This window comes from Motacilla alba, chromosome 25 (assembly GCF_015832195.1).
Source record: "Motacilla alba alba isolate MOTALB_02 chromosome 25, Motacilla_alba_V1.0_pri, whole genome shotgun sequence".
NCBI classification, from domain to species: Eukaryota; Metazoa; Chordata; class Aves; order Passeriformes; family Motacillidae; genus Motacilla; species Motacilla alba.
Window position 1 is genome coordinate 2,257,922 of NC_052040.1, and position 26,987 is coordinate 2,284,908.

At 56.6% G+C, this 26,987-nt stretch overlaps 2 protein-coding genes across 2 annotated transcripts in view; both read left to right on the plus strand.

Annotated features, from left to right (window-relative positions):
* Positions 1-2,531, plus strand: part of POLR3C (RNA polymerase III subunit C) — a 6,702-nt gene extending 4,171 nt beyond the window's left edge. Inside the window, exons 4-7 of the mRNA XM_038161726.1 lie at positions 431-560; positions 1,174-1,223; positions 2,187-2,336; positions 2,409-2,531. Of these exons, the coding sequence (XP_038017654.1) occupies positions 431-560; positions 1,174-1,223; positions 2,187-2,336; positions 2,409-2,490 (412 nt within the window). The 3' untranslated portion in view covers positions 2,491-2,531. The remainder of the gene's footprint in view (positions 1-430; positions 561-1,173; positions 1,224-2,186; positions 2,337-2,408) is intronic.
* A 381-nt stretch (positions 2,532-2,912) lies between these two features.
* On the plus strand, positions 2,913-25,441 carry SNX27 (sorting nexin 27). The gene is made up of 13 exons (XM_038161727.1): positions 2,913-2,926; positions 3,473-3,865; positions 9,341-9,572; positions 10,369-10,561; positions 12,172-12,236; positions 12,921-13,025; positions 14,134-14,212; positions 15,636-15,799; positions 16,234-16,323; positions 17,652-17,801; positions 19,213-19,341; positions 21,470-21,529; positions 23,303-25,441. The coding sequence occupies exons 1-13, from the start codon at positions 2,913-2,915 to the stop codon at positions 23,348-23,350; spliced, it is 1,722 nt and encodes a 573-aa protein (XP_038017655.1). The 3' UTR covers positions 23,351-25,441.
* The last annotated feature ends 1,546 nt before the right edge of the window (positions 25,442-26,987 follow it).

Below are 26,987 nucleotides of genomic sequence, written 5' to 3' on the forward strand. Positions count from 1 at the left end.
AGGTGATCCCAGCTGGAATCTGGGCACAGGGATCACAGGTTCCTCTTGGAGAAGGGGATACCCCGACTCAGTTCCCACCATCGCTCTGCCCTTCCTCAGGAGATGATTCCCAGCTCTGGCACCCCGGGGATTGCCCAGGTGTGACACTTGTCCAGGTGTGATGGGCACTTCCAGGTGATCCCAGCTGGAATCTGGGTACAGGGAGCACAGGGACAGCCCTGGGGAAGGAGACATTTCCATTTGGTTCCCACCATCCCTCTGCCCTTCCTCAGGAGATGATTCCCAGCTCTGGCATCCCGGGGATTGCCCAGCTGTGACACTTGTCCAGGTGATGGGCACTTCCAGGTGATCCCACCTGGAGTTTGGGCACAGGGAACCACTTGGGAAGGGAGCACAGGTTCCTCCTGGGGAAGGGGACACTTCCACTCAGTTCCCACCATCGCTCTGCCCTTCCTCAGGAGATTCCCAAGACTCCAGACCACGCTCCATCCCGCACCTTTTACCTGTACACGGTGAACGTGATGGCCGCTGCTCGGATGCTGCTTCACAGGTGCTACAAGGTGAGCCCCAAGGAGCCCAGGGTGCCCAGATCCTGCTCCAGGATTCCCAGGGAATCCAGGCCCTGCTCCAGGTCCAGGTGTCACAGCCCCATCCTTCACCACAGGGGTGGCAGCAGCTCCATGCTCTGTGTGTCCCTGTTGGGTTTTTGGGAGTGTCACCTGGGCTGGGGGCTCACCTGGTTCTTGTCCCTCCAGAGCTCCTTCCTGCCCCAGATGTCACAGCCCCGTCCTTCCTAGTGCCACAGGGGTGGCAGCAGCTCCATGCTCTGTGTGTCCCTGTTGGGTTTTTGGGAGTGGAGGGTCCCTTGGTGCCCCCCAGCACACCTGGGCTGGGGGCTCACCTGGTTCCTGTCCTTCTGGAGCTCCTTCCTGCTCCAGGTGTCCCAGCCCCTCCCTTGTGGTGCCACAGGGGTGGCAGCAGCTCCATGCTCTGTGTGTCCCTGTTGGGTTTTTGGGAGTGTCACCTGGCCTGGGGGCTCACCTGGCTCCTTCCTGCCCCGGGTGTCCCAGCCCGTCCCTTGTGGCGCCGCGGGGGTGGCGGTGGCCGTGCCCCTGTCCCCCCGGGGGGCTCCCCAGCGTGTCCCTGCTGGCTGCTCACCCCTTTCCTCCCCAGAGCGTGGCCAACCTGATGGAGCGACGGCAGCACGAGATGCGCGAGAACAAGTGAGCGCCGCTGCCGCGGGGGCACGGGGGACTCTTCTCTCTCAGGGTGACTCCTAGATGTGTTAGAAAGCCTTTTTTTTCCAACCCTGCTGTCGAAGAAGGAGTCAGGAGTCTTTGGCTCTGGTTCTCGAGGTTGTTTATTAATTTTATCTGGAACATTTTGTGGCTGGCCTGCCGTGGTCTGCTCAGCAGCTCAGCCGGGGGCTCGCTGCCCTCCCGCGGGGCTGCTGCTGCCTTTTGTACTAAAAACTGTGTGTACCATGTTCACAATTCTGTTCCAACACCCACCACCTGTGTCAGACACTCAGCTTCTACTCTAAACCAATCTGAAAGTGCCAACGTCCCCCAAATCATGGAGGTTAGGAAGGAGAGGAAGGGCAGGGCACACCCTGATCCCTCCATTGCAGCCTCAGACTCCCATGTACAAAATCCAAACCCCCATGTACGAAATCCAAACCCCCATGTACAAAATCCAAACCCCCATGTACGAAATCCAAACCCCCATGTACGAAATCCAAACCCCCATGTACAAAATCCAAACCCCCATGTACAAAATCCAAACTCCCGTGTACGAAATCCAAACCCCCATGTACGAAATCCAAACCCCCATGTACGAAATCCAAACCCCCATGTACAAAATCCAATCCCCCGTGTACAAAATCCAAACCCCCATGTACGAAATCCAAACCCCCATGTACAAAATCCAAACCCCCGTGTACAAAATCCCAACATTTTTCTTCTCACCCTTTAAAAATCACTGTTACTGGGCCGTTTCAGCTTTTGTGCCCTGCGATTCTTCACGCAGAGTTGGTGGTTTGCTCTGGGCTCAGATGGAAACCCCACGTGCCCGTGGCTGCGTGCCGGGGTCTCGGAGCCCCCTGCCAGGGCCTCGGGCCATCCAGGGCACCCGCGGGGGCGTCCTGGGTGCCGCCGCCACGTCCGCGTGTCCTTGTCCCCTCCTAGGAGGCTCCTGGAGAAGTCCCAGCGGGTGGAGGCCATCCTGGCCTCCATGCAGGCCACGGGGGCCGAGGCGGCGCAGCTGCACGAGGTGGAGGAGATGATCACGGGGCCCGAGAGGCAGCAGCTGGAGAGCCTGAAACGCAACGTCAACAAGTGAGGGGGCACGGGCACGGGGACGGGGCTGGGGACCCTGTGGGGGGCTGCCCGTCACTGTGTGTCCCCCAGGATCGACGCCAGCGAGAACCAGGTGGATGAGACCATCTTTGTGCTGGAGTCCTTCATCGAGAGCACCATGAAGAGGCCGTGAGGGGACAGGACAGGAACGAGGATGGGGACAGGGATGGGGACAGGGAGCAGATGGCTCTGCCCACGGTGCCTGTGCTGCTGGGGAGAATAAAGGAACCTTTCCTAATGCACCTGGGTGGGTTCCTGGTGTCAGCTGGCTGTGGCTGGGACACACACAGGGCATGGGGACAGACAGGGACAGAGACAGACAGAGACACACAGGACACCAGGACAGACAGACACAGGGACAGACAGAGACACACACGACATGGGGACAGACAGGCACAGGGACATGGGGACACACAGGACACCGGGACAGACAGGCACAGGGACAGAAAGGCACGGGGACAGACAGGGACAGAGTATACGGACACAGAGGATGCAGGACACACGGGGACACACACAGGACACGGGGACAGAATTGTTCTTGTGCTCTTGTCTGCCATGAGTGACCGCGGGTGACGCCGTCCCCGGCGTGTGACAGTGACCCCACAGCTGTCACCCCGACACCCCCAGAGCCCCTCCGCAGGGACTCGGGGTCACACGAGTGACGTCACCACGCTGCACCGCCGCAAACAGCGCCCCCTGCCTGTTTCCATGGCAACACACACCCGTTCCCGTAGCAACAGCATCCCATCTCCATGGCAACAGCTCCCCGTTGTCATGTCAGCAGCCCCCTGTCCCCACGCCCTCACCCCCCAACACCCTTCTGTTCCCATGGCAACAGCCCCTTCCCATGCCCACAGCCCTCGCGTTACCATGGCAACAGCCCCCTCCCCGTTCCCATGCCCACACCCCCCCATTCCCACGGTAACAGCCCTCCGTTCCCATGGCACCTGTAGCCCCCCGTTCCCATGGTAACAGCCCCTCGGTTTCCATGGCAACACCCCCTCCTTCCTATGACAACAGCCCCGTTCCCATGGCAACACCCCCGTTCCCACGCTCACGGCGCATGCGCCGCGCTCTCCCCGCCCCTACGTCTCTGTGACTCCATTTCCCATCAGCCCCCGCGGCCCGCGGTGCGCTAACGGCGCTCGGCGGCTCCGCGGACTCCATTTCCCACCGCACCCCGCGGCGCGGACGGGAGGGGGGGCGGGTTCCTACGGCGGCCGGCGCGGGCCCGGTCTCGTGACGCGCGCCGTGCGCGGACGCCAAGATGGCGGACGAGGAGGGCGAAGCGGGGCCGGGGAGGGACCCCCGGGCGGGCCCCGCGTCGTCCGCATCGTCAAGTCCGAGTCCGGCTACGGCTTTAACGTCCGCGGGCAAGTGAGCGAAGGCGGGCAGCTGCGCAGCATCAACGGCGAGCTGTACGCGCCGCTGCAGCACGTCAGCGCCGTGCTGGGCGGAGGGGCCGCCGACCGCGCCGGGGTGCGCAAGGGGGACCGCATCCTGGAGGTGTGAGTACGGGGGGGCCGCCCACCCACAGCCCCCCGGCAGCCGGCCCCGGGAACGAGCCCCACACGCACGGGCAGTCCCGGGGGAGCGGGAATGGGGGTCCTGAGGGGGCTCTGAGGGGGCTGGGGGCGGTCAGGGGGCTCCGGGGGGGCTCTGAGGGGACACCGAGCCCTTGGCGCGGTGTTGGGGGGCTGAGGAGGCTCTGCGGGGCCTTGGGTGAGGGTGTCATCAGGGGGATTGCGACCCCCGGCCCCTGGGGGGTTTTGGGGGGTCGTCAGGGGGCTGAGGATCGTGTGATGAGGAGGGACCGAGACCCCCGGCCCTTGCTGGGGGTTTGGGGGGAATCCTGAGGGGGCTGAGCGCCCTTGGGTGAGGTTTGGGGGGTGCTGGGGGCTCTGAGGGTCCCCTGGTGAGGGTCTGACTGGGGAGGAGGGGGAGCCCCCGACCCTTGGTGGGATTTGGGGCGTCGTGAGGGGAACGAGGGTCCATTGGTGAGGGTGTCATGAGACCCCCGGCCCTCTGGGGGGTCCTGAGGGGGCTGAGGGTCCCTTGGTGAGGGTGTGGTGAGGAGGAGATGAGCCCTGGGTCGGCTGTGGGGGCGTTCTGTGAGGGGGCTGAGGGTCCCTTGGTGAGGGTGTCATGAGGGGGGTGAGACCCCCACCCTTTTTTAGGAGTTTGGAGGTCCTGAGGGGGCTGAGGATCCCTTGGTGAGGGTGTCATGAGGGGGAACATGTGACCCCCCCAGCCCTTTGTGGGAATTTGGGGGGTCCTGAGGGGGCTGAGGGTCCCTTGGTTAGAGAGTCATGAGGTGGGGTGAGACCCCCCACCTTTTTTTAGGAGTTTGGGGGGTCCTGAGGGGGCTGAGGGTCCCTTGCTGAGGATGTGGTGAGGTTTGAGGGGGTTTTGGGGGGTGCTGAGAAGGCTGAGGGTGACAGGGAAGTTGAGCCCCCAACCCTTTGTGGGAATTTGGGGGGTCCTGAGGGGGCTGAGGCTCCCTTGCTGAGGGTGTCATGAGGGGAGCTGAGACCCCCAGCCCTTGACGGGAATTTGGGGGTCCTGAGGAAGGGGGCTGAGCCCCCCCAGCCCTCACTGGGGATTTTTGGGGGGGTCTTACAGGAGGCTCTCAAGGGGGAGCCCTTGGATTTCAATGTGGGGACCCTCCTGGGGAGGTCAGGGGGGAATTTTTAGGGCTAAAATCCTTGAATTTCAACGTAGAGACTCCTAGGAAGGGCATTTTTAGGGATAAACCCCTGGGATTTTGGTGTGAGGACCCTCCTGGGGAGGGCACAGGAGCATTTTTAGGGATAAATCCCTCGGATTCCACCCTGCAGACACTTCCTTCCCATTCCTGGCTCTCGTGTTCTCCAGCTGCTGCTTTTTCACACCCTAAATTGTAACTCTGCCCCAGAAAACACCTTCCCATGGGAATACTCCTGCTGTGTGGAAGCTCATCTTCCTCTCCCCCCCAAAACCCCTTAAACTTTGCGGCTGGTTTTGGGCTGGAATGCCTCAGATCCCCGCCTGGGGGTTGGTTTTCAGGGATCCCTCCGGATCCTCCCACCGTCGCCCTTCGCTCCGGGTCGGTTAAGTCCAATTACTGATTAATTCCAGGGATTTCCGAGCTGCGGGAATGTTCTGCTGCCAGCTCGGGAAGTCCGAGGGGTGTGAGGAGCTGTCAGGACCTGCCCGTGGCCGGCGAATCCCGCAGGAATCCCGGCTGGGATTTGGCTGTGCCCCAGCTGACCCAAATTCCCGATTCTTTGGATTTTCCGTGCGGGAGAAGTGCTGGGAGCAGGGGGAATCTGCACCTGGATGTGCCAGCGGGGGGAGCAGCGTTCCCAGGCTGAGGGGGGAGGGTTTTGTGGGCACTGGGATGAAATTTCCCTCATTTCTGGGTGTTTTGGGGAACATTTGGCGTGAGAGACAGGTTGGGAGCTCGGTGCTGGAATTTTGGGGTTCAGTGGCCGGTGCCGGGTGAGGACTGGGATGTGCTGTGTGGAATAATTAAGCCCTGGGGTTAATGATGGTTAATGAAGGGGGTTTGCTCGTGGTCTCCCAGTCCTGGTATCCCTATGGGAGCTGGAAGGATTGGGAATTTCCTCTTGCTTTATCCGTTTGTTTCCTGGCAGAGGTGGCTTTAATTTGTCCCTGTGTCCTGTAGGGCTGCCAGGTTGGCTCTTGCCCTATTCCAGCATTTATGTATCCCCATATTTCAATATTCCAGTCCTCCTGTATCCCAATATTCCCATTATCCGGTGTCCCAATATTTCAATTTCCCAATAGCCCTGTTTTCCAATATTTCAATAGTCCAATATTCCAATATTTCAATATTCCTATATTTCAGTATTTCAATATTCCAATATTCCAATATTTCAGTATTCCTGTGTTTCAATATTCCAATATAGCAATATCCCAATATAGCAATATCCCAATATAGCAATATCCCAATATCCCAATATCCCAATATCCCAATATCCCAATATCCCAATATCCCAATATCCCAATATTCCAATATCCCAATATTTCAATATCCCAATATTTCAATTTTCCAATATTTCAATTTTCCAATATTTCAATTTTCCAATATTTCAATTTTCCAATATTCCAACATTTCCAATATTTCAATATCCCTATATTTCAGTTTTTTAGTATTCCCATATTCCAACATTCCCATATTCCAACATTCCCATATTCCAGCATTTCAGTGTTGCAATGTCCCAGTGTCCCAACACTGCTATTTTCCTATTTCCCTATATTCCAATATTCCCAGATATTCCATGCCCCTATATTCCAATATCCCTATATTACCCAATTCCCACATCCCAGCATTCCCACCTTTTGCCGCAGAAACCCCCCCAAAATTCCCGGGTCCCATCCCTGTTGCGGCAGCAAGAAACCCCCCTCGTTTTCCCGGGATCTGTGAAAATCCCGACTCCTGGAATTCCTGGAGGAGGAAACAATAACCCGGGGCTCCCAAAATAGCTCCGATTTCCCTTCCTCTCACGGCGGCATCGGGGCGGGAAATCCGCTCTCCGGCCATCCTCCGGAGGGAGCTCCCCAAAATCCCCAAAATCCGGAGCTGCCTGCGTGGCTTTGGGGTGTTCAGGGTGTTGATCCCCTGCGGGATTTCCTTCCCGCCTCCTGGAATTCCCAGGGGAGTTTCTGGGGAGGGAGAGCCTGAGCGAGGAGGTCGTTCTGCTCCCGAGGAATTCCTGCTGGGATTTACGGGGGATGTTTGGGATGTGGGCTCTGGCACTCCACAGCTCACCCCTATCCTGGAAAAGCCCGGAGATCACCCATCCAAGGGTGTTGTCCATGAAAAATCCGCTCTTCCCAATCCTCGTCCGACGCCAGTGGATGCTCCAGGTCCTTTTTCCATCCTTCCCTCCCGGACCCAGCATCCAGCTCCTCCCTGTGCCTTCCCAGGCTCTGGAATGCTCTGGAATCTGCAGGGACACACAACGGGAGCTGATTGAGCTCTCAATTAACGCCCGGAACGGCGATCGTCACCGGGAAGAGAAACTCCGGAGCTGCTTGGGAAGGGATGGGATGGAGGAAAAGGGGATTTACCACCAACACCCAGGGGGAAAACGGCTGGATTTAGGTGGGGTGGGCATCCTGGATCCCACCAGACTCGTTCCGGCAGCAGGGAAACCTCTGGAGCAGGTGCAGCACTGGGAAGGTGTCAGGTTGTGATGGGATCACCTCCGGAATCATCGTCTTCCCAACATTCATGGGTGAGGCCAAAGGCTTTCCCCTCAGGAGGCTGGACTGTCCCTCTCTCCTGTTTTATGGCATGGAAAAGCCATCTCTGCCCTGGAAATTTTTGGGATTGCTTGGGATGAGTTCTCCAGGGCAGGTTTGATCCACGTTTTCTGGGCGAAGCCAGATCCAGCCCATAGAGCTCTTGGGAATGTCAGGAACGTTCTGGAGAAGGTGGCTTGGGAATATTTTCTGTGTTTTGGGGGGAATTTCCAGTGTTTCCAGGAAGTTTGGGGCTGGCTGAGATGACTTTTCCTCAGCTGGTGTGATCCAGATTTTCCAGGCAAATCCAGATCCGTGCCATGGGGTTCTTGGGAATATCAGGGAAGTTTGAGGTGGCTCGGGAATGTTTGGTGTCTTCAGTGCTGCCGTGGGATTCTGGGAGGTTTGGGATTGACTGGGATGAGGTTTCCTGGGCAAGGTTTGATCCAGACTTTTTGGGCAAAGCCAGATCTGGGCTGTGGGGCTCTTGGGAATGTCAGGAATGTTCTGGGAGTGGCTTTGGGAATATCTTGGGTCTAAAGCACTTCTGTGGGATTGCGGGAAGTTGGGAGCAGATTGGGATGAGCTTTCCTGAACAGCTTGCCCAGGGTGTGATCCAGATTTTCTGGGCAAAGCCAGAGCCAGGCCGTGGAGTTCTTGGGAATGTCAGGAATTCTCTGAGGTAGCTTGGGAACGTCTTCAGCACTTCCATGGGGATTTGTTCCCTTTAGGAACGGGGTGAACGTGGAAGGAGCCATGCACAGGCAGGTGGTGGATCTGGTCCATGGGAATTCAGTGGGAATTTGGGATTTGTTCCCTTTAGGAACGGGGTGAACGTGGAGGGAGCCACGCACAAGCAGGTGGTGGATCTGCTCCATGGGAATTTGGGATTTGTTTCCTTTAGGAACGGGGTGAACGTGGAGGGAGCCACGCACAAGCAGGTGGTGGATCTGCTCCATGGGAATTTGGGATTTGTTTCCTTTAGGAACGGGGTGAACGTGGAGGGAGCCACGCACAGGCAGGTGGTGGATCTGCTCCATGGGAATTTGGGATATTTTCCCCTTTAGGAACGGGGTGAACGTGGAGGGAGCCGCGCACAAGCAGGTGGTGGATCTGCTCCATGGGAATTTGGGATATTTTCCCCTTTAGGAACGGGGTGAACGTGGAGGGAGCCACGCACAAGCAGGTGGTGGATCTGCTCCATGGGAATTTGGGATATTTTTCCGTGCAGGAACGGGGTGAACGTGGAGGGAGCCACGCACAAGCAGGTGGTGGATCTGCTCCATGGGGATTTGGGATATTTTCCCCTTTAGGAACGGGGTGAATGTGGAGGGAGCCGCGCACAAGCAGGTGGTGGATCTGCTCCATGGGGATTTGGGATATTTTCCCCTTTAGGAACGGGGTGAACGTGGAGGGAGCCACGCACAAGCAGGTGGTGGATCTGCTCCATGGGAATTTGGGATATTTTTCCCTTTAGGAACAGGGTGAACGTGGAGGGAGCCACGCACAGGCAGGTGGTGGATCTGCTCCATGGGAATTCCATGGGGATTTGGGATTTGTTCCCTTTAGGAACGGGGTGAATGTGGAGGGAGCCACGCACAAGCAGGTGGTGGATCTGCTCCATGGGAATTTGGGATATTTTTCCCTTTAGGAACGGGGTGAACGTGGAGGGAGCCACGCACAAGCAGGTGGTGGATCTGCTCCATGGGGATTTGGGATATTTTCCCCTTTAGGAACGGGGTGAACGTGGAGGGAGCCACGCACAAGCAGGTGGTGGATCTGATCCGCGCCGGCGAGAAGGAGCTGGTGCTGACGGTGCTGTCGGTGCCGCCGCACGAGGCCGAGAGCCTGGAGCCGCCCGAGGAGCCGCTGGGGCCGCCCTTCTACGACTACAGCGAGAAGCAGGCGGTGCCCATCTCCATCCCCACCTACAAACACGTGGAGCAGAGCGGGGAGAAGTTCGTGGTGAGGCTTTTTCCCCCTGGGAACGGGGGGGAAATCTGTGGGTTTGGGGTTCTGGTTGTTTGTGGGGCAGGGGGGTTGGTTGTGCTAAGTAGCGGGGTTGAAATGTGGGATTATTGGGATATAGGAATGTTGGGATATAGGAGTGCTGAAATTTAGGAATGTTGGAATTTAGGGAACACAGAGCTGTTGGATTATTGGAATACAGGAACGTTGGAATATAGGATTATTGAAATATAGGAATGTTAGAATGTAGGAATTCAGGACTGTTATGGTTTGAGAATGTTGGGCTATTAAAACAGCAATACAAGGCTGTTGGAATATTGGAATGCATTGGAATATAGGAATGCTGAAATCCCGGAGTGAGATTTGACCTAAAATCCCAAAATTTGGGACTTTGGATGCAACATGAGGAGCTTGGGGTCTCTCAGTGTCTCATGGGGAGCATCCATGATCCCGAATCCCGAGCTTTGGGGCTGCGGATGGAACATGGGGAGTTTGGGATCTCTCTGCGTTCCATGGGAAGGAGCCAGGAACTTAAATCCCAAGATTTTGGGCTTTGGATGGAAAATGGGGAGTTTGGGACCCCTCAGTGTCTCGTGGGAAGTATCCATGACCCTGAACCCCAAGATTTGGGATTCCTGAGGCCCTGGAATGCCGGGATCAGCAGGGACAGCCCCCATCTCCAGGCTCAGCGCGTTCCCTTCCTCTTTCCCAAACCCCTCCCTCCAGGAGGGCACGGCCGAGCTGTGGGGAGCACTGGGGAACGTTTGGGAATTCTGGGGGGCTCTCTCCCCAGGTGTACAACGTTTACATGGCCGGGCGGCAGCTGTGCTCCAAGCGCTACCGGGAATTCGCCATCCTGCACCAGAACCTGAAGCGGGAATTCGCCAACTTCACCTTCCCGCGCCTGCCCGGCAAGTGGCCGTTCTCGCTGTCCGAGCAGCAGCTGGACGCCCGCAGGAGGGGCCTGGAGGAGTACCTGGAGAAGGGTGCGCTGCTCCCGCAATCCCTGCTCGACCCTAAACCATCCTCAGCCCAGTCCCGCACCCCAAAATCCCTCCTCGTCCCGAAATACCTCCTTACCCCAATCCTGTACCCCAGAATCCCTCCTCATCCCTAAATCCATCCTCATCCCAATCCCGGACCCCAAAATCCCTCCTCGTCCCAAAATGCCTCCTCACCCCAATCCCGCACTCCAAAATCCCTCATCCAAATCCCTCATCCCAAAACCCCTCACCCCAGAATCCCTCCTTGTCCTAAAATGCCTCCGCACCCCAGAATCCCTCCTCGTCCCTAAATCATCCTCAGCCCAGTCCCGCACCCCAAAATCCCTCCTCGTCCCGAAATACCTCCTTACCCCAATCCTGTACCCCAGAATCTCTCCTCGTCCCTAAATCCACCCTCACCCCAGTCCCACACCCTAAAATCCCTCCTCGTCCCAAAATCCCTCATCCAAATCCCTCATCCCAAAACCCCTCACCCCAAAATCCCTCCTCGTCCCTAAATCCATCCTCAGCCCAATCCCACACCCCAAAATCCCTCCTCGTCCCTAAATCCATCCTCAGCTCAAAATCCCTCATCTCAAAACCCCTCACCCCAAAATCCCTCCTCGTCCCAGAATCCCTCACCCTAAAACTCCTCATCCCAAACCCCTCGCCAGCATTCCTGGGGGGTTCCTGGTCCTTTTGTGGCTTTGCTCTGGGAGGTTTGGGGTGGTTGGGTGGGATTTTGGGGTGGGATTTTTGGAGAGGGTCTGGATCCATGAGGGACACCAGGACATGGAGAACGTGAGGTTAACGGCGACACTGGGGACAGGAGGTGACAGAGGTGACCCTGGGGACACTCGATCACCTTGGAGAGGTTCTGGATCCATGAGGGACACCAGGACATGGAGAACGTGGGGTTAACGGTGACATGGAGGTGACCCAGGGGACAGGAGGTGACACAGGTGACACTGAGGGCACTGCAGGTGGTGGCCTGATCCACCTTGGAGAGGTTCTGGATCCATGAGGGGATCATGGGACAGGAGGTGACACAGGGGACAGGAGATGGCACAGGCTATACTCAGTCACCTTGGAGAGGGTCTGGATCCATGAGGGACACCAGGACATGGAGAACATGGGTTTAACGGTGACACTGGGGACAGGAGATGGCACAGGCTATACTCAGTCACCTTGGAGAGGTTCTGGATCCATGAGGGACACCAGGACATGGAGAACGTGGGGTTAACGGTGACACTGGGGACAGGAGGTGACAGAGGTGACCCAGGTGGTGCTCCTTGGGTTGCTCCATCTTGGAAAGGTTCTGGATCCATGAGGGACACCAGGACGTGGAGTTAACATGGGGCTAACAGTGACCCAGGGGACAGGAGGTGACCCAGGGGACACTTGATCACCTTGGAGAGGGTCTGGATCCATGAGGGACACCAGGACATGGAGAACGTGGGGTTAACGGTGACACTGGGGACAGGAGGTGACCCAGGGGACAGGAATTCCCCTCAGGATGAGTCAGGGTGATGGGAAAGGGTCGCTGGGCTGCCCCTGGAGGGGACCCTGCCGGTCATGGTGGCATCCCGTGTGACGTTCTGCGTGTCCCGCAGTGTGCTCCATCCGGGTCATCGGCGAGAGCGACATCATGCAGGAGTTCCTGTCGGAGTCGGACGAGGTGGGTGACGTCATCCCGCGGGATTCCATGGAAAAAACCCTTCCATGGAACCGCCGAGGTGGGAAAACCCCTCCTGTCCAACTGTCCCCAAGGCCATCCCTGTCCCCAAGTGTCACATCCCTGGGGTTTGGGGACAATTCCAGCCATTTTTGGTGGGATTGAGGCTTGGTCCAACAGAATTCCGTAGGGAAAAAAATCTTCCATGGAATCGTGGAAAAGCCCTCGGAGCTCCTCAGGTCCCACTGTCCCCAAGGCCACCCCTGATCCCTGTCCCCAGGTGCCACATCCGTGGGTTTTGGGGCCAATTCTGCCTGGTTTTTATGGGATTGAGGCACCCCAAGCTGCCAGAATTCCTCCAAGCCCCACAGTCCTTCGGGATGCAGGGAACGTGCCAGGACTGAGCGGGAATTCCGGAGGGTGAATTGGTCCCAAGGCCCGGTTTGGGACAATTCCCGGGATGACAATTCCCAGTGCCCTGGGCAGCGCTGACCCCAAAGGGATGAAGGAATTCCATGGGGGAATTTTCCCAGATATCCCACCCGGACCTCCCTCAGGAGAAGAATCCGACCCCATCCCTCCTCCCGCGCTGAATTCCCACTGAGGGATTTTTAGGGATCGCGAACAACCGGAAAACCGGGATTTCCTGATTTTTTGGGGGGGATTTTCCCTTTCCCTTTTTCCCAGAATTACAACGGCGTCTCCGACGTGGAGCTGCGGGTGGCGCTCCCGGACGTCACCACGGTGACGGTGAGGGTGAAGAAGAACAGCACCACGGACCAGGTGTACCAGGTGAGCCCATTCCCACCTGGAATTGCCCTTCCCACCGGGAATTTCCATCCTCTCGACTCGATTTCCCTGCCCCCACCTGGATTTTCACTTTTCCCACCTGGAATTTCCTTTTCTTCACCTCCGTTTTCCTCTTTCCCACCTGGATTTTCCTTTCCTCCACCTGGACTTCCCTTTCCCACCTGGAACCTCCATCCCCTCAACTCAATTTCCCCACTCCCACCTGGAATTTCCTCTTTTCCCACCTGGATTTTCCTCTTTCCCCACCTGCAATTTCCTCTTTTCCCACCTGGATTTTCCTCTTTTCCCACCTGGAATTTCCTTTCCCTCACCTCAGTTTTCCTCTTTCCTCCACCTGGATTTCCCTTTCCCACCTGGAACCTCCATCCCCTCAACTCAATTTCCTCTTTTCCCACCTGGAATTTCCTCTTTCCCCACCTGGATTTTCACTTTTCCCACCTGGATTTTCCTTTTTCCCACCTGGAATTTCCTCTTTCCTGACCTGGATTTTCCTTTTTCTCACCTGGATTTTCCTCTTTTCCCACCTGGATTTTCCTTTTTCCCACCTGGATTTTCCTCTTTCCCCACCTGGATTTTCCTCTTTTCCCACCTGGAATTTCCTCTTTCCCCACCTGGATTTTCACTTTTCCCACCTGGAATTTCCTCTTTCCCCACCTGGAATTTCCACTTTCCCCACCTGGAATTTCCCCCATTTCTTTAGGGCTGGGATCCACTGGATCCATGGATTATGGGGAATAAAATAACACAGGGCAGACCCTTTGGAAAAAAGGAGATGAAAATTCTGCTGGAAAAGAGTAGGAATTCCAGGATTCTGCAGCTAAACGGGATTTGGGCGTGTTCAGGGCACAGCCCATGGAATTCCACGCCGAGTTTTGACCGTGGAACGATCCCGGATGGGAATTTCCCTCTCCTTTTCCCTGGGGAATCCAGGCTGGAATTGTGGGGACGCCGCAAGCTCGGCGTCCCCGGGAATCGGGGAGTGAAGAGCTGGCCTGGTTGTGCTGGCAGAGTTCCAACCGGGTTTTCCGTGGTCAGGGAATTCCCGGGAATGCCCGGCTGGCGCTGATCCCGTTTTCCCGGCGTTTTCCAGGCGGTGGCTGCCAAGGTGGGCATGGACAGCGTCACCGCCAACTACTTCGCCCTCTTCGAGGTCATCAACCACTCCTTCGGTGAGCCCGGAATTCCCTGGGATTTGGGAAAAAAAAGGCTGGGAAAAAAAGGAGAATGGAGGGATCTGCCGGTCCCTCGGGTGGGATTGTGGAATTGGCGGGGCTGCTCCAGCCCGCTGTTGGATGATTCCGGGATTTTTCTGGGATTTTCCCCAGGTTTTCCCAGTGCAGGAGTTGGCTCTCAGTGAGTTCCCCCTCAGGCTCTATGTGCAGAACCACACCCGAGATTTTTGGGGTGTTCCTCCAGATTTGGAGGGATTTGGGATCCTCCTGGAGGCTTTGGGATCGCTCTGAAAGGATTTGGGATCATTTTTGAAGGTTCCCTGTGAGAAAACCCCATTTTAATGCCGATTTCTGGGCTCTCCTGGAATCCCTGTCCTTTCCACATGCTGACCTTGGCATTCCATGGTTTTCCCATGATTTTCCCATGATTTTTCCATGTTTTTTCCCTGATTTCTGGGCCATTCCCAGAGCGGAAATTGCCTCTCAGTGAGTTCCCCCTCAAGCTCTATGTGCAGAACCACACCCGAGATTTTTTGGGATGTTCCTCCAGATTCCAGGGCTTTTGGAGGGATTTGAGACCATTCTGGAAAGATTTGGGACCATTCTTGAAGGATTTGGGGTCACTCTGGAAGGATTTGGGGTCACTCTGAAGCATTTGGGTCATTCTGGAAGATTTTGGGATCATTCTGAAGGATTTGGGATCACTCTGGAAGGATTTGGGGTCACTCTGGAAGGATTTGGGATCACTCTGGAAGGATTTGGGGTCACTCTGGAAGGATTTGGGATCACTCTGGAAGGATTTGGGGTCACTAAGGAGGATTTGAGGTCACTCTGGCAGGATTTGGGACCATTCTGGAAGGATTTGGGGTCATTCTGGAAGGATTTGGGGTCATTCTGGAAGGATTTGGGGTTACTCTGGAATGATTTCAGATCACTCTGGCAGGATTTGGATCACTCTGGAAGGATTTGGGATCACTCTGAAAGATTTGGGGTCATTAAGGGGGATTTGGGTCACTCTGGAAGGATTTGGGGTCATTCTGGAAGGATTTGAGGTCACTCTGGAAGGATTTGGGATCACTCTGGAAGGATTTGGGGTCACTCTGGCAGGATTTGGGGTCACTCTGGAAGGATTTGGGGTCACTAAGGAGGATTTGGGATCACTCTGGAAGGATTTGGGATCACTCTGGAAGGATTTGGGGTCACTCTGGCAGGATTTGGGGTCACTCTGGAAGGATTTGGGGTCACTAAGGAGGATTTGAGGTCACTCTGGCAGGATTTGGGATCCTTTTTGACGGTTCCCTGTGGGCAAACCCCATTTTAACGCCGATTTTTTTTTTGGGCTCTCCCGGAACCCCTGTCCTCCCCACGCCCTGACCCCGACATTCCGCGCCCTCTCCGGGATCTCCCGGGCCGTTCCCAGTGCGGAAGTTGGCTCCCAACGAGTTCCCCCACAAGCTCTACGTGCAGAATTACACCTCGGCCGTGCCGGGGACGTGCCTGACCCTGCGCAAGTGGCTCTTCACCACCGAGGAGGAGGCGCTGCTCAACGACAACGACCTGGCCGTCGCCTACTTCTTCCACCAGGTACGGGATTCCCGCCCGGAATTCCCGCCTGGAATTCCTCTGGAGCGCCCCTTGGGGTGGGGAAAACTCCTCATGGGGTGGTTGGGTCCCATAGTTGATCCCAAAGTGGGAGGAGGTTTCAGTTGTTTTTATGGGATTGAATCCCAAGGTCCTTGGGCCACCCCAAGGTCCCGCAGGTGAGGAATTCCCACCTGGAATTCCTCTGGAATGCCCGTTTGGGTGGGAAAACTCCTCATGGGGTTTTTGGGTCCCAGAGTTGATCCCAAGGTGGGTGGGGTTTCGGTTGTTTTTATGGGATTGAGGCACCTTGAAGTTCACGGGCCACCCCAAGGTCCCACAGGTCCCTGAGGGTGAAGCATGAGGTGGCTTCTTCTCCTCCCATCCCAAATCCTGGATTTTCCCCAGATTTTTCCCATTTTTTCCCCCATCCCCAGGCCGTTGATGACGTCAAGAAAGGCTACATCAAAGCCGAGGAGAAATCCTACCAGCTCCAGAAGCTCTGCGAGCAGAGGAAGATGGTCATGGTGAGTGAATTCCCTGGGATCCCGGTGAATCCCAGAATCCCAGCGAATTCCCTGGAATCCTGGTGAACCCCTGGCATCCTGCTGAACCCTTGGGGTCCTGGTGACTCCCTGGCATCCTGCTGAACCCTTGGGATCCCGGTGCATTCCCTGGAATCCTGGTGAATTCCCCAAGATCCTGGTGAATTCTGGCATCCCGGTGCATTCCCTGGCATCCCGAGGACTCCCTGGCATCCTGGGGAACCCCTGGGATCCCGGTGCATTCCCTGGAGCCCTGGTGACTCCCTGGGATCCCGGTGCATTCCCTGGAGCCCTGGTGACTCCCTGGGATCCTGGTGCATTCCCTGGAGCCCTGGTGACTCCCTGGGATCCTGGTGCATTCCCTGGAGTCCCAGTGACTCCTTGCCATCCCGGTGACTCCCTGGCATCCCGGTGCATTCCTTGGGATCTCAGTGAACCCCTGGCATCCTGGTGAACCCGTTGGATCCCAGTACATTCCTTGGCATCCCAGTGACTCCTTGCCATCCCGGGGACTTCCTGGCATCCCGGTGCATTCCTTGGGATCCCGGGGACTCCCTGACATCCTGGTAAACCCCTGGGATCCCGGTGCATTCCCTGGAGTCCCGGTGACTCCCTGGCATCCCGGTAGCTCCCTGGGATCCTGGTGTATTCCCTGGCATCCCAGCGCATTCCCTGGCATCCTGGGGACTCCCTGGCATCCCAGTGACTCCCTGGCATCCTGGTGAACCCCTGGGATCCCGGTGCATTCCCTGGAGCCCCGGTGACTCCCTGGCATCCCAGTGACTCCCTGGTGTCCCGGTGACTCTCTGGGATCCTGGTGTGTTCCCTGGCATCCCGGTGCTTCCCTGGGGTCCCGGGGTCTCCCTGGCCTCCCGGTGCATTCCCTGGTATCCCAGTGACTCCTGGCATCCCAATGACTCCCTGGCATCCCGGTGCATTCCTTGGCATCCCAGAGACTTCCTGGCATCCTGGTGAACCCCTGGGATCCCGGTGCATTCCTTGGGATCCTGGTGAACCCCTGGGATCCTGGTGTGTTCCCTGGCATCCTGGGGACTCCCTGGCATCCTGGTGCTTCCCTGGGGTCCCAGGGTCTCCCTGGCCTCCCAGTGCATTCCTTGGGATCCCGGTGACTCCCTGACATCCTGGTGAACCCCTGGCATCCCGGTGCATTCCCTGACATCCCGGTGACTCCCTGGCACCCCGGTGACTCCCTGGCACCCCGGTGACTCCCTGGCATCCTGGTGACTCCCTGGCACCCCGGTGACTCCTTGCCATCCCGGTCCCTCCCGGTGACCCGGCTGTCCCCGCAGTACCTGAACATGCTGCGGACGTGCGAGGGCTACAACGAGATCACCTTCCCGCACTGCTCGTGCGACTCGCGGCGCAAGGGCCACGTCATCTCGGCCATCAGCATCCGCCACTTCAAGCTGCACGCCTGCACCGAGGAGGGCCAGCTCGAGGTATTCCCGGCATCCCCGGCTCCTCCCCGGCCCCACAGCCCTGCCTCTGTGCCCTCCTGAATCCATGGGGCCACCCCAAATCCCTGGGAGTGTCCCTGAGCTCACCCCCTGGGTTTTACACCATCACCCAAATCCCTGGGATTGTCCCTGAGCTCACACCCTGGGTTTTACACCATAACTGTGATCCCAAATCCCTGGGATTGTCCCTGAGCTCACACCCGGGGTTTTACACCATCACCCAAATCCCTGGGATTGTCCCTGAGTTCACCCCCTGGGTTTTACACCATCACCCAAATCCCTGGGATTGTCCCTGAGTTCACCCCCTGGGTTTTACACCATCACTGTGATCCCAAATCCCTGGGATTGTCCCTGAGCTCACACCCGGGGTTTTACACCATCACCCAAATCCCTGGGGTCACCCCAAATCCCTGGGATTGTCCCCGAGCTCACACCCTGGGTTTTGCACCATAACTGTGATCCCAAATCCCTGGGATTGTCCCCGAGCTCACACCCTGGGTTTTGCACCATCACTGTGATCCCAAATCCCTGGGATTGTCCCCGAGCTCACACCCTGGTTTGTGCTGTCACTGTTGTTCCCAAATCCCTGGGATCACCCCTGACCTCAGAACTTGCATTTGCACCTGCCCCTTGTCCCCAAATCCCTGGGGATCATCCCCAACCCAACACCTTTGGATTTGCACCTGGACTGTGTTCCCAAATCCCTGAGGATCATCCTGATATCCCTGGGATCATCACTGACCTCACACTTTGGTTTGCACCTGGACTGTGTTCCCAAATCCCTGGAGGTTGTGCTGGGATCATCCCTTCACCCCTGGGATTATCCCTGATTTCACACCTTGGTTTGCACCTGGACTGTGTTCCCAAATCCCTGAGGATCATCCTGATAGCCCTGGGATCATCACCGACCTCTCACCTTTGGATTTGCACCTGGACTGTGTTCCTAAATCCCTGGGGATAATCCCAATATCCTGGAATTTACCCTGGGATCACTGCTAACCTCACACCTTTGGATTTGCACCTGGACTGTGTTCCCAAATCCCTGGGGATAATCCCAATATCCTGGAATTTACCCTGGGATCATCACTGACCTCACACCTTTGGATTTGCACCTGGACTGTGTTCCCAAATCCCTGGGATCATCCCGATTCCCTGGAATTTACCCTGACCTCTCACCTTCGGATCTGCAAACCCCTGGGATCTGCCTGAGCTCCCTGCTGGGGTTTGGGACGCGCGGCCCGGGATAACTCAGGGAATCCTCCCTGTGCCAAACCCGGGACAAATCCTCCTTTTCCCTCGCCCCCTGAAGCCCCCGATCCCGCTGATCCCGGGGGCTCCTCCCGCTGCCCCGGCGGCGGGGATCCTGGCTCAGCGGGGTTTGGGAATTGTGCAGAACCAGGTGATCGCCTTCGAGTGGGAGGAGATGCAGCGCTGGGACACGGACGAGGAGGGCATGGCCTTCTGCTTCGAGTACGCGCGCGCCGAGAAGAAACCGCGCTGGGTCAAGATCTTCACCCCCTACGTGAGTGCCCCTGTGCCAGTCCCGCACGGAATGCCCTTGGGAATGGGATCGTGAGTGCCCCGTCCCAATCCCGCCCGGAATTCCCTTGGGAATGGGATCGTGAGTGCCCCGTCCCAGTCCTGCCCGGAATTCCATTCTGGGAATGGGATCGTGAGTGCCCCTGTCCCAATCCCGCCCGGAATGCCCTTGGGAATGGGATCGTGAGTGCCCCTGTCCCAGTCCTGCCTGGAATGCCCTTGGGAATGGGATCGTGAGTGCCCCTGTCCCAGTCCCGCCCGGAATGCCCTCAAATCCCGCCCGGAATTCCCTTGGGAATGGGATCGTGAGTGCCCCTGTCCCAGTCCCGCCCGGCATGCCCTCAAATCCCGCCCGGAATTCCCTTGGGAATGGGATCGTGAGTGCCCCTGTCCCAGTCCCGCCCAGAATTCCCTCAAACCCTGCCCAGAATTCCCTTGGGAATGGGATCGTGAGTGCCCCGTCCCAATCCCGCCCGGAATGCCCTTGGGAATGGGATCATGAGTGTCCCAGTCCCAATCCTGCCTGGAATTCCCTCAAACCCCACCCAGAATTTCTCTTGGGAATGGGATTTTGAGTGTCCCTGTCCCAGTCCCAAACCCCGCCTGGAATTCCCTCAAATCTCGCCCAGAATTTCTCTTGGGAATGGGATCGTGAGTGTCCCTGTCCCAGTCCCAATCCCGCCCAGAATTCCCTCAAACCCCACCCGGAATTCCCTCAAATCCCACCCAGAATTCCCTCAAATCCCACCCGGAATTCCCTTGGGAACGGGATCATGAGTGTCCATGTCCCACCCAGAATTCCCTGAAATCCCCCCTGGAATTCCTCAGAACCCCTCTGGACCTGCTGGCTCCTCCCTGGAATTCCTGGTTCCTGTCTGGAGCTGCTGGATCCAGAAGTTCCAAACAAGAACCAGGAGCTCCTGGCTTTTCCCTGGAATTCCTGATTCCTGCCTGGAGGTTCTGGATCCAGCAGCTCCAGACAGGAACCAGGAGCTCCTGGCTTTTCCCTGGAATTCCTGATTCCTGCCTGGAGCTGCTGGATCCTTCCTGGAGCTGCTGGATCCAGAAGCTCCAAACAGGAACCAGGAGCTCCTGGCTTTTCCCTGGAATTCCTGATTCCTGCCTGGAGCTGCTGGATCCAGGAGTTCCAAACAAGAACCAGGAGCTCCTGGCTTTTCCCTGGAATTCCTGATTCCTGCCTGGAGCTGCTGGATCCTTCCTGGAGCTGCTGGATCCAGAAGCTCCAAACAGGAACCAGGAGCTCCTGGCTTTTCCCTGGAATTCCTGATTCCTCCCTGGAGCTGCTGGATCCAGGAGTTCCAAACAGGAACCAGGAGCTCCTGGCTTTTCCCTGGAATTCCTGATTCCTGCCTGGAGCTGCTGGATCCAGGAGTTCCAAACAAGAACCAGGAGCTCCTGGCTTTTCCCTGGAATTCCTGATTCCTGCCTGGAGCTGCTGGATCCAGGAGTTCCAAACAAGAACCAGGAGCTCCTGGCTTTTCCCTGGAATTCCTGATTCCTGCCTGGAGCTGCTGGATCCAGGAGTTCCAAACAAGAACCAGGAGCTCCTGGCTTTTCCCTGGAATTCCTGATTCCTGCCTGGAGCTGCTGGATCCAGGAGTTCCAAACAAGAACCAGGAGCTCCTGGCTTTTCCCTGGAATTCCTGGTTCCTGCCTGGAGCTGCTGGATCCAGCAGCTCCAGACAGGAACCAGGAGCTCCTGGCTTTTCCCTGGAATTCCTGATTCCTGCCTGGAGCTGCTGGATCCTTCCTGGAGCTGCTGGATCCAGGAGTTCCAAACAAGAACCAGGAGCTCCTGGCTTTTCCCTGGAATTCCTGGCTCCTGCCTGGAGCTCCTGGTTCCTCCCTGGAGCTGCTGGATCCAGGAGTTCCAAACAGGAACCAGGAGCTCCTGGCTCATTTCTGGAATTCCTGATTCCTGTCTGGAGCTGCTGGATCCAGAAGCTCCAAACAGGAACCAGGAGCTCCTGGCTCCAGTCTGGAGCCCTCAGTTCCTCCCTGGAGCTCCTGGCTCCTGCCCCGAGCTCCCAGCTCCCTCTGGATCTCCTGGCCTTTCCCGCTTTTCCCTGATTCCCGTTTTCCCCCGGCAGTTCAATTACATGCACGAGTGCTTCGAGCGAGTGTTCTGCGAGCTCAAGTGGAGGAAGGAGGTGAGAATTCCAAAGTTTTCCCTTTCCCAGGTGGCTTTCAGTGGGAAATGCTTCTCCTGCTCCACAGTTCCCGCAGGGAATGACTGGATTGTCCCGGGATGGGGAAAAGCAGGGGAGGAGCTCTGGAGGTGGGGAAGGTTTCATGGAGCAGCTGGAAAAAGGAGCTGCAGGAGTTGGGAAAAGGCTCCTGGAGCTGGGAATGGCCTGGGAGAAATCTGGGAAAAACCTTGGGGAGCTGGGGATGACCTGGGATAAATCTGGGAAAAGGCTCCTGGAGCTGGGGATGGCCTGGGATAAATCTGGGAAAAGGCTCCTGGAGCTGGGAATGGCCTGGGATAAATCTGGGAAAAGGCTCCTGGAGCTGGGAATGGCCTGGGATAAATCTGGGAAAAGGCTCCTGGAGCTGGGAATGGCCTGGGATAAATCTGGGAAAAACCTTGGGGAGCTCAGGATGACCTGGGATAAATCTGGGAAAAGGCTCCTGGAGCTGGGAATGGCCTGGGAGAAATCTGGGAAAAGGCTCCTGGAGCTGGGAATGGCCTGGGAGAAATCTGGGAAAAGGCTCCTGGAGCTGGGAATGGTTAGAATAAAGCTGGGATCAGCTTTCCTTCTCCATCCCATTTCCTTCCTCCTCCCACTTTAAGGAGAATTTGGAATTGGAATTGGGATTGGAATTTAAATTGGGATTGGGATTTAAATTTGGTTTGGAATTGGGATTAGAATTAGGATTAGCATTGGAATTGGAATTTAAATTGGAATTGGGATTGGAACTGGGATTTAAATTGGAATTGGAATTTAAATTGGGATTGTAATTTGGATTTGGAATTGGAATTTAAATTGGAATTGGCATTGGGTTTTAAATTGGATTTGGAATTGGGATTGGCACTGGGATTGGGATTGGCGCTGGGATTGGGATTGGCACTGGGATTGGGATTGGCGCTGGGATCGGGATCAGGGCACTGGGATCAGGGCACTGGGATTGGGATCAGGGCGCTGGGATTGGGATCAGGGCCCTGGGATTGGGATCGGCACTGGGATTGGGACTGGGATCGGCACTGGGATTGGGATCAGGGCACTGGGATCGGGATGGGCGCTGGGATTGGGATCAGGGCGCTGGGATTGGGATCGGCACTGGGATTGGGATCAGGGCCCTGGGATCGGCACTGGGATCAGGATCAGGGCCCTGGGATCGGCACTGGGATTGGGATCAGGGCACTGGGATCGGGATCAGGGCACTGGGATCGGGATCAGGGCACTGGGATCGGCACTGGGATCGGGATCAGGGCGCTGGGATCGGGATCAGGGCACTGGGATCGGGATCAGGGCACTGGGATCGGCACTGGGATCGGGATCAGGGCACTGGGATCAGGATCAGGGCACTGGGATCAGGATCAGGGCACTGGGATCGGCACTGGGATCGGGATCAGGGCACTGGGATCCAGGATCAGGGCACTGGGATCGGCACTGGGATCGGGATCAGGGCACTGGGATCAGGATCAGGGCACTGGGATCAGGATCAGGGCACTGGGATCGGCACTGGGATCGGGATCAGGGCACTGGGATCGGGATCAGGGCACTGGGATCGGCACTGGGATCGGGATCAGGGCACTGGGATCGGGATCAGGGCACTGGGATCGGGATCAGGCCGCTCCAGGTGCCGAAGCCCTGGCCGGGTCGGAGCCATTCCCAGCACTCCCAGCCCCTCAATCCCGTTTTCCCGGTGGGATCCCGGGGTTCTGCCCCTTCACCCCGTCCCCTTCCCTTCTTTTCCAGAACCTTTTCCAGCTGGTCAGGTCACAGCAAAGGGACGCGGCCACTTAACCCCGGCAGCTTTTCCAGGAACCCCGAAAACCCCTTATTGTATTAAAGCCCCCCCAAACTAAATCTCATTAATTCCGAATCCATTCGTGCCCGTCATCTTTATGGAATTCCGGAGGAAAAAACCACAAAAATCTGGGAAGAGCCACCCCAGGGGGCTCCTTTTTCCCACTCAGATCCAGCTCCAGGCTGGGAATTTTGGGATTTTTTTTGTTTTTCACAACTGGAATTAAGGAGTTGTTGTTTCTGCTGGGTCAGACGTGGAAAAACACGGGAGGGAAAAGCTCCTGGGAATGTTCCATTCCTGCCTGGCCATCCTTGGGAATGATTCCTTCAAAACCCCACGGGGTGGCAGCAGCTTTTCCAAGGGATTTTCCGCCCGTTTCTCCTCCCAATCCGTTTTTGCAGTCACTACAGATTAAAAAAAAACCAGGAAAACATCCCAAAGGAGTCCAATTCCAAGGAAATGCCTCTCCTGGCGCAGGGATCCCGCTCGTGGATTTGTGGTCCTGCTTTTTGGGGTGTTTTCCCAGGGATTTTGGCCGTGCCTGGCTCCTGGGGATGGGATCTGGGAGATCCCAGGATCCCGAGGCTGCCCCTGGATAAATAACCTGGAAAAGCCAGTTTTCCCTATTTTTGAGTGGGATTTTTTCCCTGGATCCAGTGGCTGGGCAGCTCCCGGGAAGGAAAAATAACCCCAAAAAGCCATTTTTCCCTATTTTTCAGCACTTTTTAATCCATGACTTGGGTGTCCAAGCAGGGAAAAAGAACTTGGAAAAAAAAAAGAGCAGGATTTTTTCCATCGTTCTGGAGGAAAAGTAAGGTGGAAAATTCATTTTCCCTGCTTTTGAGTGGGATTTTTCCACACATCCAGTGGCTGGGATGTTCCCAGCAGGGAAAAATGAGCTGGAAAAGCTTTTTTTTCCCTGGATTGGAGCAGGAGTTTTCCATGTCTGGTGTGGACGAGCAGCTGCCAGAGGGAAAAACCCTCTGGAAAAGAGATTTTCCCGGATTCGGAGTGGGTCTTTCCCATGTTTTGGGAGGAAAAATAAGGTGAAAAAGGGATTTTTCCTTGGATTTGAGCAGGTTTTAGCTGCAGTCCAGGAGGCCCAGCAGCTTCCAGCTGGAAAAATCACCTGGAAAAGCCATTTTTTCCTGGATTTGAGTGCAATTTTTCCATGGTTTGGGAGGAAAATTTAGGTGGAAAAGCCGTTTTCCCTTGGTTTGGAGCGGGATTTTGCCGTGGATCTGGCAGCTGAGCAATTCCCAGAAGGAAAACTTAGGGCAAAACCGTTTTCCCCTGGTTTGGAGTGAGGTTTTTCCCATGTTTTGGGAGGAAAAAATCCCCTGGAAAAGCTGGTTTTGCCCAGTTTGGGGCTGGCCTGGAGCCGGTCTCGCGGGGTGGATTTGGGAATGTTTGGAACCAAACCCAGCAGGGGCATCCCGGCCTCATTCCCGACCTCTGGAATGTGCCAGGACCGCTCCAAAGCGGGATTTTCCCCCAAATCCCTTTTTGGGAAGGGCTTTTCCCCACTCCTCCCCCCGGAGCCAGGATGGGGGAAGATTTATTTTGGGTTTTTTTTTGGGGGAGGGGGGGGTTGGAAATCCCAAATCCTCGGCTCTGGAGCAGCCGAGAGCTGGGAATTAATTCCATTAATTGGATCCCTGTAATTAATTGGATTTCCGTTGTCCTCGGGAGCCCCGAGCCGTGGAGAACCCAGGAATGGGGGAGGGAAACTGGGAGAGGTTTGGGACCCCCCAAATCCCCCCTGAGATCTCCTTCAGCACCCCCAGTTTGGGGAGAATCCCAGGAAAAGCTTCATTTTGATCCCGATTTTCCCGCTAGCCCCAAATTCTGACGGATCAAGGAGGGCTGAGCCATCTTCCTGCGGGGTTTTTTTAATCCAAAAAGAGAAAAAAAACCCAAAAAAAAGGAGAAATCGGTCCAAAAAAATACAAAACCAAAACCCCTCTGCCCCCACTTTGTCCCATTTTCCCTCTTCCAGCTGCTCCCATTCCTCGGCTTCGGGAAAAGCCCCTTTAGTGTAATTAATTGTAACATATTCTTTTAAATAAATTGATTTATTGAGGAAATTCCGGAGGGCCGTGGCCGTGCTCCTTCCCCTGGGGGGGATCCCGTGTCCCCCCCCCGAAATCCGGGAGGATCCAGGGACGGTTTCAAACCTGGGGGTTTTGGGGATTCAATGGGTTTTTAAGGTGTGGTTTTTCTTTTTTTGTTTTGTTTTTATTTCGACAGAAAAACCAAAAAAAAAAAAACCAAAAAAAAGAGAGAAAAAAACAAAGATTTGATTCTGAAAGGAACTGCAATAAATAGCAAATAAATAAAGCCTTGAGCCCAGGGGGCTTCACTGCCCTCCCCCCAAACCCCCCCACCCCCCAAAATCAACCCAGCAGGTCCCAAACCCCCCCAAAACGGGGGGGACACGGAGGGGGCCCAACACCCCCCTTATGTACAGCGGGGGGGGGGGGTGAGGGGGGGGCGCTGGTTTGGGGGTGCTGGGGGCACTGGGGGGGGGGCTGGGGGAGCCTTGGCCCCGTTTGGGGGAGCCCTGACCCAGTCTGGGGGGGACTGGGGGGGTTCTGACCCACTCTGGGGGGGACGTTGGACCCGGTTTGGGGGGGCTGGGGTGGCACCGACCCCACTGGGGGAGGGCTGGGGGGAATTGGCCCAGTTTGGGGTGCTGGGGGCACTGGTTTGGGGGGAATTGTCCCAGTTTGGGGCACTGGTTTGGGGTGCTCTGGCCCAGTTTGGGGTGCTCTTTTGGGGTGCTCTTTTGGGGTGCTCTGGCCCAGTTTGGGGCACTGGTTTGGGGTGCTCTGGCCCAGTTTGGGGCACTGGTTTGGGGTGCTCTGGCCCAGTTTGGGGTGCTGTTTTGGGGTGCTCTTTTGGGGTGCTCTGGCCCAGTTTGGGGCACTGGTTTGGGATGCTGTTTTGGGGTGCTGTGGCCCAGTTTGGGGTGCTGTTTTTGGGTGCTGTTTTGGGGGGCACTGGCCCAGTTTGGGGTGCTGTTTTGGGGCACTGGCCCAGTTTGGGGTGCTGTTTGGGGGGAATTGTCCCAGTTTGGGGTGCTGTTTTGGGGTGCTGTTTTGGGGTGCTGTTTGTTTTGGGGTGCTGTTTTGAGGTGCTGTTTTGGGGGGCACTGGTTGGGGGTGTTGGGGTTTGGGGGCCTGGGGGGCTCTGGGCTGGGCACGGCCCCGGTTTGGCTGGTGGGGGCCGGCATCCCCCGGATTTGGGATCGTTTGGGGTTCGGGATTCGGGGCCGGGCGTGTCCGTGTCCGTGTCCGTGGTCCTGTCCCCGCTCTGGCTGCTCCCGCTGTCCCCTGGGTTTGGCTGGTTTGGAGTTCCCAGGAATTCCCGGGATCGGCCTCTCCGTGTCCATCCGGCTCCTGGTGGGGACATCCCAAAAAGTGGGGACATCCTGGAGTGGGGACATCCCAAAAAGTGGGGACATCCCGGGCGTTCCGGTGCCGAAGCGTCCCACGGGGCATTCCGGGGTCAGATCATTCCCGTGTTGGAGCATCTGACGGAACGTTCTGGTGTCGGAACGTTCTGGTCCTGGATCCCTTGGAGCATCCCAATCAAAGCTGGAACATTCTGGGATCGCAGCATCCCGGTGTG